Raw genomic sequence first — 16,024 nt, forward strand, 5'->3', positions numbered from 1 at the left:
TACTCCCCCCCCGACAAGGGGATTAGCACTCAAATCGGTATTGCCATGTCGGATTAGGGGTAGTGTGGCCACAATTCGACGGTATTGGCCTCCGGGAGCTATCCCACAGTGCACCATTTTGACCACTCTGGACAGCAGTCTGGAGTCGGATGCACTGGCCAGGTAGACAGGAAAAGCCCCGCGAACTTTTTAATTTCATTTCCTGCTTGCCCAGCGTGGAGAGATCATCAGCACAGGTGACCACGCAAATCTCATCAGGTAACAATGCAGTCTCCTAAGAATCAAAAAAGAGCTCCAGCATGGACTGCACAGGAGGTACTGGATCTGATCGCTGTATGGGGAGAGGATTCCATGCTAACAGAACTCCGTTCCAAAAGACAAAATGAAAAAACATTTGAAAAAATTTCCAAGGCCATAATGCAGAGAGGCCACACCAGGGACTCAGTACAGTGCTGTGTGAAAGTTAAGGAGCTCAGACACTCCCACCAGAAAACCAAAGAAGCAAACGGAAAGTTCGGAAGGTCCGAAAACATGCCGCTTCTATGCTGAGCTACATGAAATTCTAGGGGGGTCCGCCACCACTACCCCACCCTGTCTGTGGATTCCGAGGTGGGGGTGGTAATCGCAGCCATGGCTGAGGATTCTGCGGATGGGGAAGATGAGGAGGAAGAGGAGGACGAGCTTGTAGAGAGCACACAGCACTCCGTTCTCCCCAACAGCCAGGAGCTTTTTCTCATCCTGACGGAATTACCCTCCCAGCCCTCCCAAGCAACTATCCCAGATAATGAAGCCATGGAAAGGACCTCTGGTGAGTGTACCTTGTAAATATAAGACATGGTCTAAAAGCAAGCGTTTTTTAATTATTAGTTTGCCCTGAGGACTTGGGATGCATTCGCAGCCAGTACAGTTACTGGAAAAGTCTGTTAACATGTCTGGGGAGGGAGCAGAAATCCTCCAGGGACATCTCCATGAAGCTCTCCTGGAGGTACTCCAAAAGCCTTTGCAGAAGGTTTCTGAGCAGCGCTGCTTTATTCCATCCTCCATGGTAGGACTCTTGACCACGCCATGCATGTAGCAAGTAATCTGGTATCATTGCATGACAAAGCCTAGCTGCGTATGGTCCCGGTGATTGCTGGCATTCAAGCAACATCCGTACTTTATCTCGCTGTGTTATCCTCAGGAGAGTGATATCGTTCATGGTAACCTGGTTGAAATTCAGGAATTTAAGTAAGGGGACAGAGATGGCCATTCCTACTCGGCTGTTTGCCTGTGGCTTAAAAGAAATCCTTCGCTGCAGGTAGCCAAGCGGGGGGAAGGAGGGATGATTGGCGCTGAGCTTTTCCGCCTTTGGCTAACAGGGATCTTCCCTACTACCAGCCACGCGGTTCAGGGTGGGGAGAAGGGGGTGGTTTCTGCTGCTGCACATTAACAGGAAAGAAGCAGCACTCAATGGGCTTTGCTTGCTATTTGGGAAAGGAGGGCGCTGGATAGATGAAGGCTGCAGAAGACGAAAGACAATGGCTTACCATTGCTGCATGCAAGCCGAATTCTGCTGCCCAGACCTGCATCTGTGATCTGTAACACCAAAGCCGCAGGCACTCAATATTAAGATGCAAAATGCGACCTTGTAGTGAAAACACATGTGCTATGTAAGATGAATAGTGTTGTTCACCATGAAAGAGTATGACCATTGTTCTCTAAAATTTATCTTTTTAAATACTTCTCTCCCTTTTTTCCCTCCCTCATGCAGCTGCAAATTTTTCAATCCTCCCTACTCCGTCCCGAAGGCTATCTCAGATAAGGCGGCGGAAAAACAAGATTGGAGAAGAAATGTTTTCGGAAATCATGGAAGTGACCCGCAATGAAAGAGCTCATCTGAATGGGTGGAAGGATGTGGTAGCAAGAGACTTGACATCAGCATCACAGTGTGAGAGGCAGCCCAGGTTGTTGGGACAGAGGGCTCAGCTGTCCCACAGTCCAGGTTGCACTCTGGGGACCCTGACACAGAAGACATTTGCCAACCTGCCACACGACTTTCGGATTGAGAAACTGTAACATCAACATGGCCCATGTGAAATGGGTTAAAAACTGGTTTGCCAACTGAGTGAAAAATGCAATGTCTTGCCGCCTTCTCGCCAGATTCACCTCTGAACTTTGGGGTCTGTGCTGACCAAGAAGAACAACTGTGACTGGGATGCAGTGAAATGAGGGACAAGTTAAAGGAACTTTTGGTGGCTGGACTTAAGAACCTGAGGTGAAAGGACACTGTCCAACGTACTCTGGGGTGGGGCTTTTGCTCATTGTTTTACATTTATAAATCCTGCTTGCAGCATTTTCCCAAGTTAGTGTTGGGTGAAGTATTGCCTCTGAGAGCTTCCCAGGGGGTGGTGTGTAATTCTCCTAGGTTGCTGGGTCAGGGCTCGAGCTGATTTTGTGTTGTATTGTTGACAAGGAACCCCTAGATATTTAACCCGGCCCTTGTTACTGCCCACTGCACCTGGCAGAAAGGTTACATAAGCAAAGTAGGGAAATGTGCTCTAGATGAAATTATTATAAGGTGAGGGGAGGATGGGTTGAAGGACCATACTCAAAGAGTAGTTCTCAACGGTGTGCTGTTACAGTGGGAGGGCATTTCCAGTGGGATCCCACAGGGGTCAGTCCTGGATCTGGTACTGTGCAATCTTTTCAATAATGACTTGGATTAAGGAGTGGAGAATATACTTATCAACTTTGCAGATGATACCAAGCTGGGAGGGGCTGCAAACCCTTTGGAGGACAGCATTAGATTTCAAAATGAAATTGACAGATTCAAGAATTGGTCTGGAATCACCAAGATGAAGTTCAGTGAAGAAAAGTGGAAACTACTTCACTTAAGGAGGAAAAATCAGATGCACAGCTACAAACTGGGGGATAACTCTAGGTAGTAGTACTGCAAAAAGGGATCTGGAGGTTATAGTTAGGTCTCCATGTCTGTCTGTCTGCAAACTTCATGACTTCTGCAGCAGTGAGTGTGGCTAACCCCAGGCCCCGGACACAGCCACACCGGCTGCTCCTGGATGTTTTATCAAACAGCTCCGCCTAGGATTATTGTGAGGCTGGTCTGTGGCCTGTGCTACACAGGAGCTCAGACTAGGTGATCACAATGGTCCCTTCTGGCATGGGAATCTATGAAGTTATGAATCCTTCTCCATTGTCCTCCACCCTGAGTGTGGGTGTGAGCCGGGGGGATGGATGTGGGTCAGAGAGATCAGCCCCGCCCCATCTATGATAGCACAATTTCCCACAGACCCCTTGATGGGGAGGGGGAATGTGTCTGATTCTCAACTCCCCATAGCCCCTGTCCAAGGCTGGATGGGAGATGGCACCCCCTTTAGGGGAAAGGCCCCATGTCCCATTCCCCACCACCTGAGCAAGCCAGTCCCCACACCCCTTAGAGATGAAAGGGGTGAAAACTGGTTCTGACAGACAGATATGGATGTGGGTGGATAGATAGATAGATAGATAGATAGATAGATAGATAGATAGATAGATAGATAGATAGATAGGGATAGGATAGCTCAATGGATGGGGATGGATGGGGATAGATGGATTCGGATGGGGATAGATGGATGGGAATAGGATAGATCAATAGATGGGGATAGATAGATGGATGGAAGGGGATGGGAACACATAGATTGATTTTTTGTGGCTAGAACTGTTTCAGACCTCTCCCACATTTGTCCTGGAAGTTGACTTTCTGGAGTATTGATAGTTGATTGCTCAGGCTGCTTTTCTTCTTGTAGTTCCCTCTGCATATCTGTCCCAGCCAACAGGGACATCTCCAGCCCTGAAGGGGTTAATCCCCCACTGGCACCCACCAGACCCTCATTCTGCATGAAATCACTGAACTCAGGTGTCCTGGTTCCCAGCCTAGCGCATTAACACAAGCCCAGCCTTCCCCTGTAGGGGCTAATTCCATCCTGGCCCTGGCAGATGCAGCAGCTGCTCTGGATTTCATGACTCAAGTTCATCGCTCAGTCACTGAATCACTTTTGTTTGTAACTTCATTTTTATTCATTGCTGGCTATGAAGCAGCAAGCAAAATGCAGCAGGCCAAGCAGCAGGGCAGGGCAGGAGAGGTGGAAAGGAGGTGGTCAGTAACCTTCGCTGAGTTCCCGTCCCACTGGCCTTGCCAACTGTGGGGACAGGTGTGTTTGGAATGGTAGGTGCTCTCCTCCGGGGGGAACTAATACTTGGGAAAGGCCCAGTGAGGACAGGGCAGGCTGCAGTTTTAACACAACCGGTCAGGTAATGATGACAATCTCCCATAAAAAGTCACTCAAGAGGTTGATAGGAGGGATGAGCTACAACCACTGGGTCTTCCTCAAGATTTGGCTCGTATCCATCACTGTGAGGGAAATAAACCAGCTGTTTCCCTAGCAAAGAGGCAGGATTTCCAAGGAAGCCAACGGACTCTGGCCTTGAACCTGACTCCTAACTTCCCTGGGCTCCCTGCCTTGATGCTCATGGGTTAGGCATTGGCTGAATAGAGCGATGGCTGGGGGGGGCTCAGCCTGGAGGGGCTCAGCCCATCTGTGAAGCAGACACTACATCTGGGCCTCTCCAAAGGACGGAAGCGGCATGGTTCTGGCTTGTGCAGCGATTCCTTGCACGGCTCAGGGCTGCAGCCTCCTCATCATCGCCTGTATCCAGGAGATGAAGGTGGAGAGTCTTGTGTACACCCCGGGAGGTCTGTAAGGCCCCCAGGAGACGATGCCCTGGGCCATTTTCCCACACACCAGGGGGCCTCCAGAGTCACCCTGAGAAATGAAAGAAGCCGCAGATGAAGAACAGCTCAGTGAGTCATTTCCCCCTGATGCACAGCTCAGTGACCCTCCCCGTGTAGCTGGTCTCAGTGTCTGCCCTGATGTCCCCTCAGTCTCTGCTTGCCCCCCCACATCCCAGTTGGTCTCGGCACCCCACCCACTTCCCTGTGCAGCTGGTCTCTGCCTCCCTCCGAGATAAGACCAGTTAGTTTCTAGAGCATCTAGCACAGCAGGGCCTGATCCCCAATAACCACTCTTAGGCCCAATTGAAACACCAACAGCCTCATTAATAATAACGATTTGTCAAGGGAGTTTGAAACCAGGAACAGATTTACCTTTGCAGAATCTTTGCCCTTCTCTGGGTCCCCCACACACATCATTGTAGAGGCATTATAGTGAGAATACATGCACTCATCATCCTTCAGCACCTCCACATCCACCTCCTGGAGTGTGGTGGACGTCGTGGAATTATTCCGTGCTACAGTCCTGCCCCAACCAGCGACGCTGCATTTCATCCCTGGCTTTACTCTCTTGCGGGTGAGGGGCAGGTCGATGGTTTTCACCCATGTATTCAGCTTCGCTCTCTCTGCCAGCTGAGACAAGAGCGACGAAGATCAACGTGAGGGACGCACTCAAGGACACACAGAAACACCCCATCCTCAGCAAAAAACCATGACCATGGGGTCAATGTGGGTGGGGTGGTGGGATGGGGTCGGTACCTGCAGCAGTGTGAGGTCACTGGAGGTGAGGTGATGGGATGGGGGTGGCACCTGCAGCAGTGTTGGGTCAGTGGGGGAGGGGTGATGCAATGGGGTCGGTACCTACAGTAGTGTGAGGTCACAGTGGGTGGGGTGTTAGGATGTGGGCGGTACCTGCAGCAGCGTGAGGTCAGTGAGGGTGAAGTGATAGGATGACGGCGGTACCTCCAGCTGTCTCACGTCACTGGGGGTGGATGATTTGATGGGGGTACTATGTACAGCAGTGTGAAGTTACTGGGGCATGGGGATGGGATGGGGATGGTACTCTAGGAGTCTGAGGTCACTGGGGGTGGGGGCATGGGATGGGGCCGATGGACCTGTAGCAGTGTGAGGTCACAGGGGGTGGGGTGATGGGATGGGGGTGGTACCTGCAGTAGTGTGAGGTTACTAGGGGAGGGAAGATGGGATGCGAGAAGTACTTGCAGCACTGTGGGGTCACCAGGGGAAGGGGTGATGGGATGGGGGTGTTACCTGCAGCAGCATGATATCATTGTTGTAGGTGGTCTTGTTGTAGTTTTCATGGGAAATCTTTCCAGACACAGTGATCTTTTGTAGTTTATTATCCACTCGTTTTCTGTTATGGTCTCCCAGAGATACGGTGATCTTGCTGTAAAAGCAAGCCCAATCCATGGGGCATTAGGAGCAGGAACGTACATAAAGTGGGAGATGGGAACATGTGGGTCTGACTCATAAATTCTGATCTTGTGCGCACAGGGCAGCCTGGGGTTCTCAGGCCGAGATCTCAGACTCCGCTGCTGAGGTGAAAAATCTTACACCACTGAACGCAGGGTTGGGGACTGGCTGTCTCAGGTGGGCATAGAGACTTTCCCCTCTGGGGAACTCAGGTTGCAGCACAAAGCCCCTTCCCATTGATGCTGGGGTCCCAGCCTCTGTCTCCCACAACCCTTTGTGCTGTTCCCTGAGCTCCTTCACTCCCCACTGTCCTCCCGGCCCCTGGTTCTCAGCTACCCTCACCCCAGTGACCCCTCCCTGGCTAGATCCAGACAGGGGTCCATGCATGGCTTCCCCCAGACCATAGCCCTGGAGAACCATCCTGGGGCTGTGAGCCCCTCCCTGCCCTGATCTGGGCAATGGGCCAGAGCCCAGCTGGTGTCAGTGGCCGTAGCTCCACTGATTTACCCAGCATTGGATCTGGACCATGGTTTGCGGAGGCCCCTAGAGACACACAGACACCCCCTGAGCAGATCAGACCCCTGGGCTCTGCTCTCCCAGCCTGTCCTGCTAACTGCTCCTTCCCTGCAACCTACGACGGCACCAGAGCTCCCGGCTCCCCCATCACACGCTAAGGCCCGACCTGCCCCGACATCCCCAGCACAGAGGCGCTTACTCTCCATTGCAGTGAGCGGCCGTCAGCACGAAGTTCTTCGACACCAGGAACCCTCCGCAGAATGAACTTTTGTCTCCACGTTGTATTTCCAGATAGGCCATGTAGGGTCTGGAGTGGGGCTTGGCTTCCCAGCCCCCGATGATCTCACCTGGGGAGAGACCAGGTTCATAGAAAGAGCCACATCATCTCCCTGGGCCGGGCTGGGACTGAGCTCCCCATCCCTAAGGGGAGTCTCTACAACCTCCTCCAACTCCCGCTGATGCTCTCCTTGGGGGATCCCTGTGCCTGGAACTCTGACCCCTGCTCAGCTCTGCCCCACACTGGACACCCCATGGGGCCGGAGGGTCAATCTAAAGCTCTGACCTCGCTGTGTGGAGAACGCACCAGGAGTGGGTCAGTAATCGCACTGCCTGGTGTTAACAGCTTTGGGGGGCTGAGATTACCCCAGATTAAGCCAGGCAGCACCTGGAAGGGCACAGACAGGTCCCTTGTGGATGCTTCTTCTCCATCAGTCCACAGTCACCAGCCAGGGCTGCTCCCAGACTGACCGGCCAAACTTTTTAGGAACATCATTTTTTCTCAGAAAGCCTCGTCTCAAACCCGTCTGAATTATTGTGGTGACACTGAATCTTTCCCCCCAGTGTTAGGTAATATTTAGGTGAAAATTTAAAAGTGCCATTTTGGGTTTTTTCCCTTGGAAAATAAAAAATGTTCTGTGATCCCCTCTGAAGAAGTCTCCAGCCAGGTGGGTGGGTGTGTTGGAAAATCCCAACTTTAACAAATTGCCATTATTTGCATGAGGGTGGCAAATAGAGCGAGATCCAGCCCCTAATATGCCAGGGGCTGCACAGAAACTAACTGAGATCAGGGGCTCCCTTGCTCCAGGCCTTTCACTGACCCAGGCAGAGTCCTGACACAAGCTGAATTATTCTTCACTTTATACAGATAGGGAAACTGAGGCCCAGGGAGATTTTTTTGTAAACCTACCTAAGGGATTTCGGTGACCATCCTCAAACCATACAAACCCCTGTCCACAGAGATCCTGGGCAGATCTGGGAACTGGTCCCAGATTTCTTGGGGCCCAGCCCAGTGGCCCAGCCCCATGGCCCATCTCCCTATCTGGGACACAGATTGGCAGTGGGGTCCCAAAGAAGCCTGTGGGGGCTGGGCCACCCAACCCCTTGGGCTGTTGTGAAAGCCCCAGCCGCACTCAGGAGAGGATCCAGGGTTTGATACAAGTGTCTGGCCCCAGCAGAAGCAAGGGGGAGACCCCGAACGCTGTCCATGGCTCCCCATATGGGGTGAGGGTCATGCTCCCCACAGGCCTTGATCCCCCTCCCACCCAAGTCACCAGCCTGAGACCCAGGGGGAAGGAGAAAGGCCACGGGAAGCAGGACGAAGAACAAGAGCTGCATTGTCAGAGACATCCAGGGATGGGCACGGAGCCTCTGCCTGAGCCCCCATGGGGGTTATAAGGACCAGAGGTGGGGAGGGGAGGGCAGGGCCTGGCAACCACAGGGACGTGAACCCTGCTGCCCAGAAACTCCCACCCCAGATGGCCCAAGAGTGGAGAGACCGACTGGAGAAGCCTCCATCCACAGCTGTGCTCACATCAGCATGTGCGGGGGGTTCCTCCCTGCTCTGGTGCCCACCCAGCCTGGCAGCGGATGTGGTTAACCCAGCTCCCCCCTACTACAGGTATAAGAAACATCCCTGTGCTTCTCTGCACCTAGATACCCAGACCCATAGATTTCAAGGGCAGGAGGGACCATTGTGACCTCCCAACCTGATCCCCTGGTGGACACCCCAGAGCTAGAACCCACCCAGCAACTCCTGCCTCCAGGGCCGGCTCCAGGCACTAGCGGAGCAAGCTGGTGCTTGGGGCGGCATATTCTATGGGGCGGCATTTCGCCCAATCCTAGGGCAGCACGGCTGGGTTTTTTTGGGGTTTTTTGGTTTGCCGCTCCGGCCGCCCTGTAGGGGGCGGCAGTGCAGAGGAGGGGAGCGCCCTGCAGCAGACTGAGCAGGGCAGCCCCTGTTCTTCCCTCTCCGCCGACTGGAGCGGAGCGGAGCCCTCCCGGCAGGCGGCGCAGTGATCGGGACCGCGGGACAAGCGCCTCGCTGAAGCCCTGGCAGCCCCCCTGCTCTCTCTCTCCCCTGCTCCCTCCCCTTCCTCCCCGCTAGACTGGACGCGCACTCCGCTGCACGTCAGCAACACAGGGAGTCCCCCTGCACCCTGGCTCCGGCTGCCCGGCAGGGTTTTTTGTTGTTGTTTCTTTCCCCCGCTTTGCCGCTCCGGCTGCGCCATTTTTCCCCCCCCTGTTTTGCCGCTCTGGCCATGCCACGGGTTTTTTTGTTTTGTTTTGTTTTCTTTCCCTGCTTTGCCGCTCCGGCTGTGCTGCAGGTCCCTCCTCCTCACTGCTCCGGCCACGCCGCAGGGTTTTTTGTTTGGTTGGTTTTTTCCCCTCCTGCTTTGCCGCTCCGGCTGCGCCACAAGTTTTTTTGTTTTGTTTTCTTTGCTGCTCCGGCCGTGCTGAAGGTTTTTTTGTTTTGTTTTATTTTTTCCCCTCCTGCTTTGCTGCTTCGCCCCACCTTTTTTTTTTTGCTTGGGGGAGCAAAACAGCCAGAGCCGGCCCTGCCTGCCTCCACCACGGCCCTGGGGCAGTTGTTCCCATGGTTCCATGTTTAATGTTTGCATATTAGTCTCAGGCAGACCTTTTCTGACTCCAGCTCCTGGCCACTGGGTCTTGTCCTGCTTTGGCCACAGAGGCTGAAGACACCCTGCTCTCAGAACCCCCGCCCCATGGAGTTTCCTACAGAGGAGGCCAAGTCCCCTCTTCACCTCCAAAACCCTCAGGAGATCACTCTCCTTGAAGCTCTCCCCGTCAGCTTGGTCTTGTAGCGCTTTTCAATTTGCCAAAGTCCTGCTAAAGGTGTGGACATTAGAGCAGGACAAAATCTCCACTCATGGTCCCACAAGGGCCATATCCAGAGGTGACCTCACATCCTTGCTGCTATTGAATATCCCCTGGTTTATGCACCCAAGGATGGTATCTGCCTGCTTAGCTCCAGCATTCCACTGAAATCTCCTGTTTGGATGGGTTCCACCATGCTCCCTTTCAGAGCCCCTGCTCTCCAGGACACAGCTCCCATCCTGCCAGCATGACTAACATCCCTTCTCCCTCAGTGTTTGACCTTGCATTGGGCTGGATTCATGTGCAGGTCTAATTGCGCCAAACTCACCAGGTGACCCAGGTAGCTCTGTAGCTTGGAGGCGTCCCCCACCCCACCTATCCTTGTGTTCTCTGCAAACTTTGCCAGCAACAATTTACATAAACTTCCAGATCATTGATATAGATACTGAATAACCTCAGGCCCAGAACAGAGCCTGGAGGCCACCAGCAACACCCCAGTGGATGCTGATTCCCCATTGAGGATCATATTTTGAGGAGAATCAGTTAGCCCATTTTGGAACCATGTTGAGTGTTTAGAGAGCTAATTTGTCAGTATGAATGTTGTGTGGTAGCTGGGCAAACTCCCTATGGGAATCCACGTATATATCACAATAGCACAGTCACCTTAATGAACCAGACTTTTAAGGTTGCTCAGAAATGACAGAATGGTCATTGAACATGATCTGTTCTCCATGAAGCCACGTTGACTGGCATTACCTCTGTTTCCATCCTTTAGTATCTATCTATTGGTCGATCCAATCTCAGCCCTTCCATTACTTGCCTCTGGATCACCCTATTGGAATTGCTATGTCTGATGAATGAGGTGTGCGATCTGCCCATCCAGATATCATTGTCACTGTCGAACAGAGGTGGGCAAACTACAGCCCAGGGGCCACATCTGGCCCTCCAGACATTTTAATCTGGCCCTCGAGCTCCCACCGAAAAGCGGGGTCTGGGGCTTGTCCCTCCCCGGTGCTCCAGTCGGGGAGTGGGATCAGGGTCTTGCCCCACTCTGGACAGCTCCTGGGAGCAGGGTCCTGACCCCACTCTGGTCCTACGCATAGGGGCTGCCAAGGGGCTCTGCATGCTGCCCTCACCCCAAGCGCCGCCCCTGCAGTTCCCATTGGCCAGCAACCACAGCCAATAGGAGCTGCAGGGGCAATGCCTGCACACAGGGCAGCGTGCAGATCCACCTTGCTATGCCTCCGCATAGGAGCCAGAACAGGGACATGCCTCTGTTTCTGGGAGCTGCTTGAGGTAAGCACCATCCAGCCTGCCCCCCCGACCCCCTCCCATGCTCCAACCCCCTTGCCCCAGCCCTGATCCCCCTCCTGCCCTCCAAACCCCTCAGTCCCAGCCCGGAGCACCCTCCTGCACCCCTAACTCCTCATCCCCAGCCTCGTCCCAGATCCAGCATCCCCAGCAGGAGCCCTCACGCCCACCTGCACCCCAACACCAGGAACCCTGCACATCGTATACCCAGGTAGGCCGTGCAGGGTCTGGAGTGGGGCTGGGCTTTCTGTTACCCAATGATCTCACCTGGGCGCAGGGCCGGCCCCAGGCACCAGCAGAGGAAGCCCTGCCTGGGGCGGCACATGCTAAGGGGTGGCATTCCCTGCATTCTTGGGGCGGCACGGTAAGGACTTTGCTTTTTTTTTTGCTTCTGCAGTTCGGGCAGCAATCCAGTGGCTTTTTTCTTTTTTGGACTGGCAAAAAAGGCAGAGCCAGTCCTGCCTGGGGGGAGACCATATTCCTATAAAGAGCCCCATCATCTCCCCAGGCCAGGCTGGGACCGAGCTCCCCATCACAAAGGGGAGTTCCCACAGTCTCAACCCACCTCCTGTGATGCTCTCCCTGGGGGATCCCTGTGCCTGGAACCCTGCCCCCTCCTCAGCTCTGCCCCGCACTGGACACCCCATGGGGCCGACAGGAAAATCTAAAGCTCTGACCTCACTGGGTGGAGAATTAGTGCCAAATGCACCAGAAGTGGGTCAGTAATCGCACGGCCTGCAGTTAACAGCTTTGGGGGTCAGTCTCACCCGGAATGCCCCTGACACGTCCCCTGCTGATGTTTCACCTTCTCCACCGACCCCCAGTGACAAGCCAGGGCTGCTCCAAAACTGCCCCTCCAAACTGTTTTTGTACAGAAAAACGGATTTTCTAGACAATGAAAAGTTTCCCAGAAGGCGTCTCCTCGCCTCAAACATTTTGGCATTTTTCTTAAAAAACTGATTATTTCCCCTCAGTTTTCAGCACTTTTCAGCTGAAACTTTGTAACTTTTTAGTCACTAAAACAATTTTAACTATGGTCACACTACAGACTAAGATGGAGTGGTGAGGTATGCAAGGGAAATGTGCCGCCCCCGATCTGTTTAGCCCTGCTGCCTTCGGTGCCCTTCAGCCATTACTGCTTTTGTTTCTGCAAATGTTACCCAGATTATCAGGCTCTATGGTAATGTTATGCACACCTGGCCAGCAAATTTGAACTAAACACTGATCCCCTAAAAAAACATTGGGAGGAGAAACTAGGCCAATTATTTTCTGCTAACCAAATGGAAACAAATCATAGCCAGTGCTCTGAACCGCTCCTTGGAGCTACATTTAAGATTAATTCCACAGGAATCATATGGAGGAGGCATCGGACCCCTCTTCACCTGTTCAATGCAGGTGCGGCTAAGTCAGCTGTGACGAGCAGGTGCTGACTTACCCCTCATGCTCATAGACCAGTGGGCATTGGGCAGAACTGAAGGGGACAGTGTTGTTTTTTTTTCTCCTGTGAAATAATATTAAACATGTACCACCAAAACGGAAATCCCAAAAGCAACCAGCAATTGAAGATTAGAGCGTAGACATCCCAAGCCTGGCTACCATGGACAGAGCTACAGGCTGTTACAGAGCTTCCCAAGCACAGTTGTTAGAGGTATGAGATGCTCTCCTGGAAGTATCTGATCATCCTGTCAAATGCATGAACCCATCTCAACCCCCCTCTTCCCTACCCACTTCCTTCTGCTCCCTGTATCTATCCCTCTCATTTGAATTTTGCTTCTAGCCTTTATCTTACTTTAATAATTTTTCTTTAACTAGCTGGATTTTTATAACACATATTTTGTTTGTAAAATGTGGACTACATAAGGGACTGATATTCTAACCATTCATACTACAGAAACTAAATGTTTCAAGCCTAGCTAAGATGAGGTAACAAATGGGATAGATGGAGGTGGAAGTGAGAAGGTCTCTAACCATCAGAGGGACATAGGACTTAGGAATTGCCAGACTGCATGGTTTGTTTTAACCCTGTGCAAATGCACGTCTTCAGGCACTTGTTTAGGTTGAAGGCTGGTTCGCTGAGGTTAACTTGCCCCGGGGAAGCTTCCGACGCTTTCGCCAGGTTTAAATCAATATCAGGGAAGCCACAGGCACACCTGAACCAGTTGAACCACAGATGTGGTTTAAAATCAGGTTAATTAAAGCAACACAAGTCTGTGTGCAGCTCACATCTGAATGTTTTAACACACGACTCAGGGCTGTTAGTTTGAGGTCCATATGAATGAGGCCGTTTTGAGAGTCTGTCGCTGTTATTTGCATATGGTGCCACCAACCCAGATGAAAGCCCCGTTGTGCCGGGTGCTGCACAGACCCTCCGGAAAAGTCAGTCCCTTCCTTAAAGAGCTTGAATTTAAAATGACATCACACACACAGGAAAAAAGAGCTTGAACCCAGGAGTCCTGACTGCCTCCCCGCATCCTCCACTCTAATCACTAGACCCTTCTCCCAAGCAGGGGATAGAACCCAGGAGTCTTGGCTCCTAGCCCCTAGTTAAAATACCCCTGTGTCTCTCACCTGCTTTCAATCTCTCTATGTATCTCTCGGGGGCTTTATCTTAGCACCAGCTACACCACCTGACTCCTTCATCCCCACCTCCAAACTCTTCCCTAGCTGGGTCCTGGGAGCCAGCAATCACCCTGGGACACGCATCTTAATCTGGGAAGGATCCAGAATTTCAAAACAGCCCAGCGAGCTCCTGGCTCCACACCCCAGGATCCCTGACCCCCCCACACACACACTCACCAGCCCCAGTCCCGGGGGGCAGGAGAAAGGCCACGGGCAGCAGGATCAGGATCAGCATCGTCACCATCTGTGAAAAGTGACAGTGCTCGTGCCTCAGCCCTGGGGGATTTATAGAGTCAGCAGGAAACCACAGATCACAGATGCCCTCCCTTCGTGAGCAGCTGGGACCAAGCAGGCACCCTAAGAAACCTCAGCATTACTGCACTGACACATGGGGGCACGAGGGAGGGAGCTGATGGCAGCAGAACAACCTCTCTCTGGAGGAAAGAGCTCAGGGGAAAGTCCCTCTGGGACGAGGCATCTCTCACCCCATCCAAGAACATATGGGAGCAGGGGCTCCTGGAGTCTGCCTGGAGCCCAGTACACCTGGCGTCGGGCTCATCTGGAGCTCGCCCCTCTCCTCTGCTCCAGCAGCTCATCTAGTGGGGAGTGCGGCTGACACTGAGTCACCAGCTGGCTTGGCTCAGCTCCCCACTTCCTCTCCAGTGTGCATCCCAGGGAATAAGAAGGGGATGGGGTCCCTGCTGTGACTTCCTGTAGAGCAGCCACAGAGCCCATAGCAGCAATTCTTCCAGAGGCTGGAGAGCACGTAGACCACCCAGTGGTGGATGTGGGGGAGCACTGATACCATGGTGATAGGCGATGGGGAAGGCCCTAAACAGACGGTGCTGGAGCCATGTTCCTCTAGGCCTGCCCCATGGCTGGCATAGTTCAGTAAAGAGAAAACGTCCTCACACAACAGGGGTGACCACTTGGAAATGTGATCCTGGCTGTCCAGATGTTTGAACATCTCACACACCCACAATTCTCACACGCCCAGAAAGTGGCTTAAAATTGTCCTGAGGTCCCGGCCCCATTTTTCCATCAAGCTCCGAACTCTCCTGAATTACCTTGGTGTGTTTCGTGAAGCCTCAGCATCAGGAGTCATGGGATCACCTGCAAATTTTGGCTTCTCTTGTGGTAAATTGGATGTTTTGAGCCCACGAAGTTGTGGAGAAGAGCTTGAAGACATGACCCCTACATGCATAAAGTCCCCTGGTCTTCTCCTCATCTGTCTCACTCCCTCAAGGTGCCCTAATACGACTGAGACAGCAGCCACAGAGCATGAGAACCCCTTATTCATTCCCAGATGACGTCTTCCCATCCCCCAGGAGGGGCATCTTCATGGCCTGTCTGAGGAGGGGGCAACGCTTCTGCCTGGGCCCAGAGGGGTTACAGCCCCAGCTGGGTGGGGACAGGAAACCTCAGCATCAGGTTCCCAGTGCGTAGGTGGGTGCTGGGCTGTCCTGGGCCATGTACACCCAGCCACATGGCAGGGAGAAGGGACGGGCCCCCAACATCTGCAGACACTCAGCACCTTGGGCTCTGCACAGCTAGGGCTGTGTCCAGTCGGGTCCGTCCTACGGGATCAATTGATTCGGACTCGAAACTGGCTGCAGTGGGTGGGGTTGTGGTGTTGATGAACCCCCAGTGTCCAGGGCCTGGATGGTAAAACCCTCCCATCTGTAGCAGGCTGTCATCCCTGAGGACTGACTGACAAGCTGGGCATCTGAGCAGGGACATCTCCCCGTCCCCCTGGCAGTGAAAGGTGCATCCCCCCACACGGCCATGTCACAAACAGAAACAGTTCTCAGAGTCAGACATTGGGGAGCACAAACTGAGCTCTCTGAGGGTCTGAGTCCTGGACTGGGATGGTGGGTCTGCAGGTCGGGATTGAGGGTCACCGGCAGAGATGACCCAGGCCTGCCCATAGTGGGAGCGCAGAATGAGGGCAGCTCCTTTCAGCAGTGCTATCCAGCATGCTCAGTCCATGTGAGCATGGTAAGTAAAAGCTAAGTAGCAATCAGGGGTGGGGGGCCATGTGTGGTCACATACCGCCCACCCCCCACTGCACTGCCTCTGGCCTGCACCAGTGAGACTATTAAATGTCTATATCTTTCACTGCAAATTTGTTCTTTCTCCACTCTTCACGGGCTAAGTCATTTCCTTCTTCTCCTGGTTCTTAGAAAACTTTCAAGATCAGCTTTGTTTTCTCAGAGTAATGTTTCATAACTCCCTGGCCCCTGGCTAGCTGGTTTCCAGATAATCGGC

The 16,024-nt window shown here is 53.0% G+C and overlaps 1 protein-coding gene across 1 annotated transcript; it reads right to left on the reverse strand.

Annotated features, from left to right (window-relative positions):
• Window positions 1-4,037: 4,037 nt before the first annotated feature.
• Window positions 4,038-14,043, reverse strand: LOC123348088 (mast cell protease 1A-like). Its single transcript, XM_044985411.1, has 5 exons — window positions 13,934-14,043; window positions 6,912-7,059; window positions 6,035-6,170; window positions 5,141-5,398; window positions 4,038-4,799 (listed from the first exon to the last, which is right to left on the reverse strand). Exons 1-5 carry the CDS (start codon window positions 13,998-14,000, stop codon window positions 4,656-4,658), a joined length of 753 nt encoding a protein of 250 aa, XP_044841346.1. The 5' UTR covers window positions 14,001-14,043; the 3' UTR covers window positions 4,038-4,655.
• Between the last annotated feature and the right edge of the window lie 1,981 nt (window positions 14,044-16,024).

This window comes from Mauremys mutica, chromosome 13 (genome assembly GCF_020497125.1).
Source record: "Mauremys mutica isolate MM-2020 ecotype Southern chromosome 13, ASM2049712v1, whole genome shotgun sequence".
NCBI lineage: Eukaryota > Metazoa > Chordata > Testudines > Geoemydidae > Mauremys > Mauremys mutica.

What these genes read in the sequence shown, in the direction of transcription:
- LOC123348088 (XM_044985411.1), bottom strand. Translation starts at nt 14,000, where the DNA reads ATGGTGACGATGCTGATCCTGATCCTGCTGCCCGTGGCCTTTCTCCTG. An exon ending in GCCGCTCACTGCAATGGAGA is followed by an intron (nt 6,171 to 6,911) that starts GTAAGCGCCTCT and finishes TTGCTTTTACAG; the next exon opens with CAAGATCACCGTATCTCTGG. An exon ending in AGGGCAAAGATTCTGCAAAG is followed by an intron (nt 4,800 to 5,140) that starts GTAAATCTGTTC and finishes TTCATTTCTCAG; the next exon opens with GGTGACTCTGGAGGCCCCCT.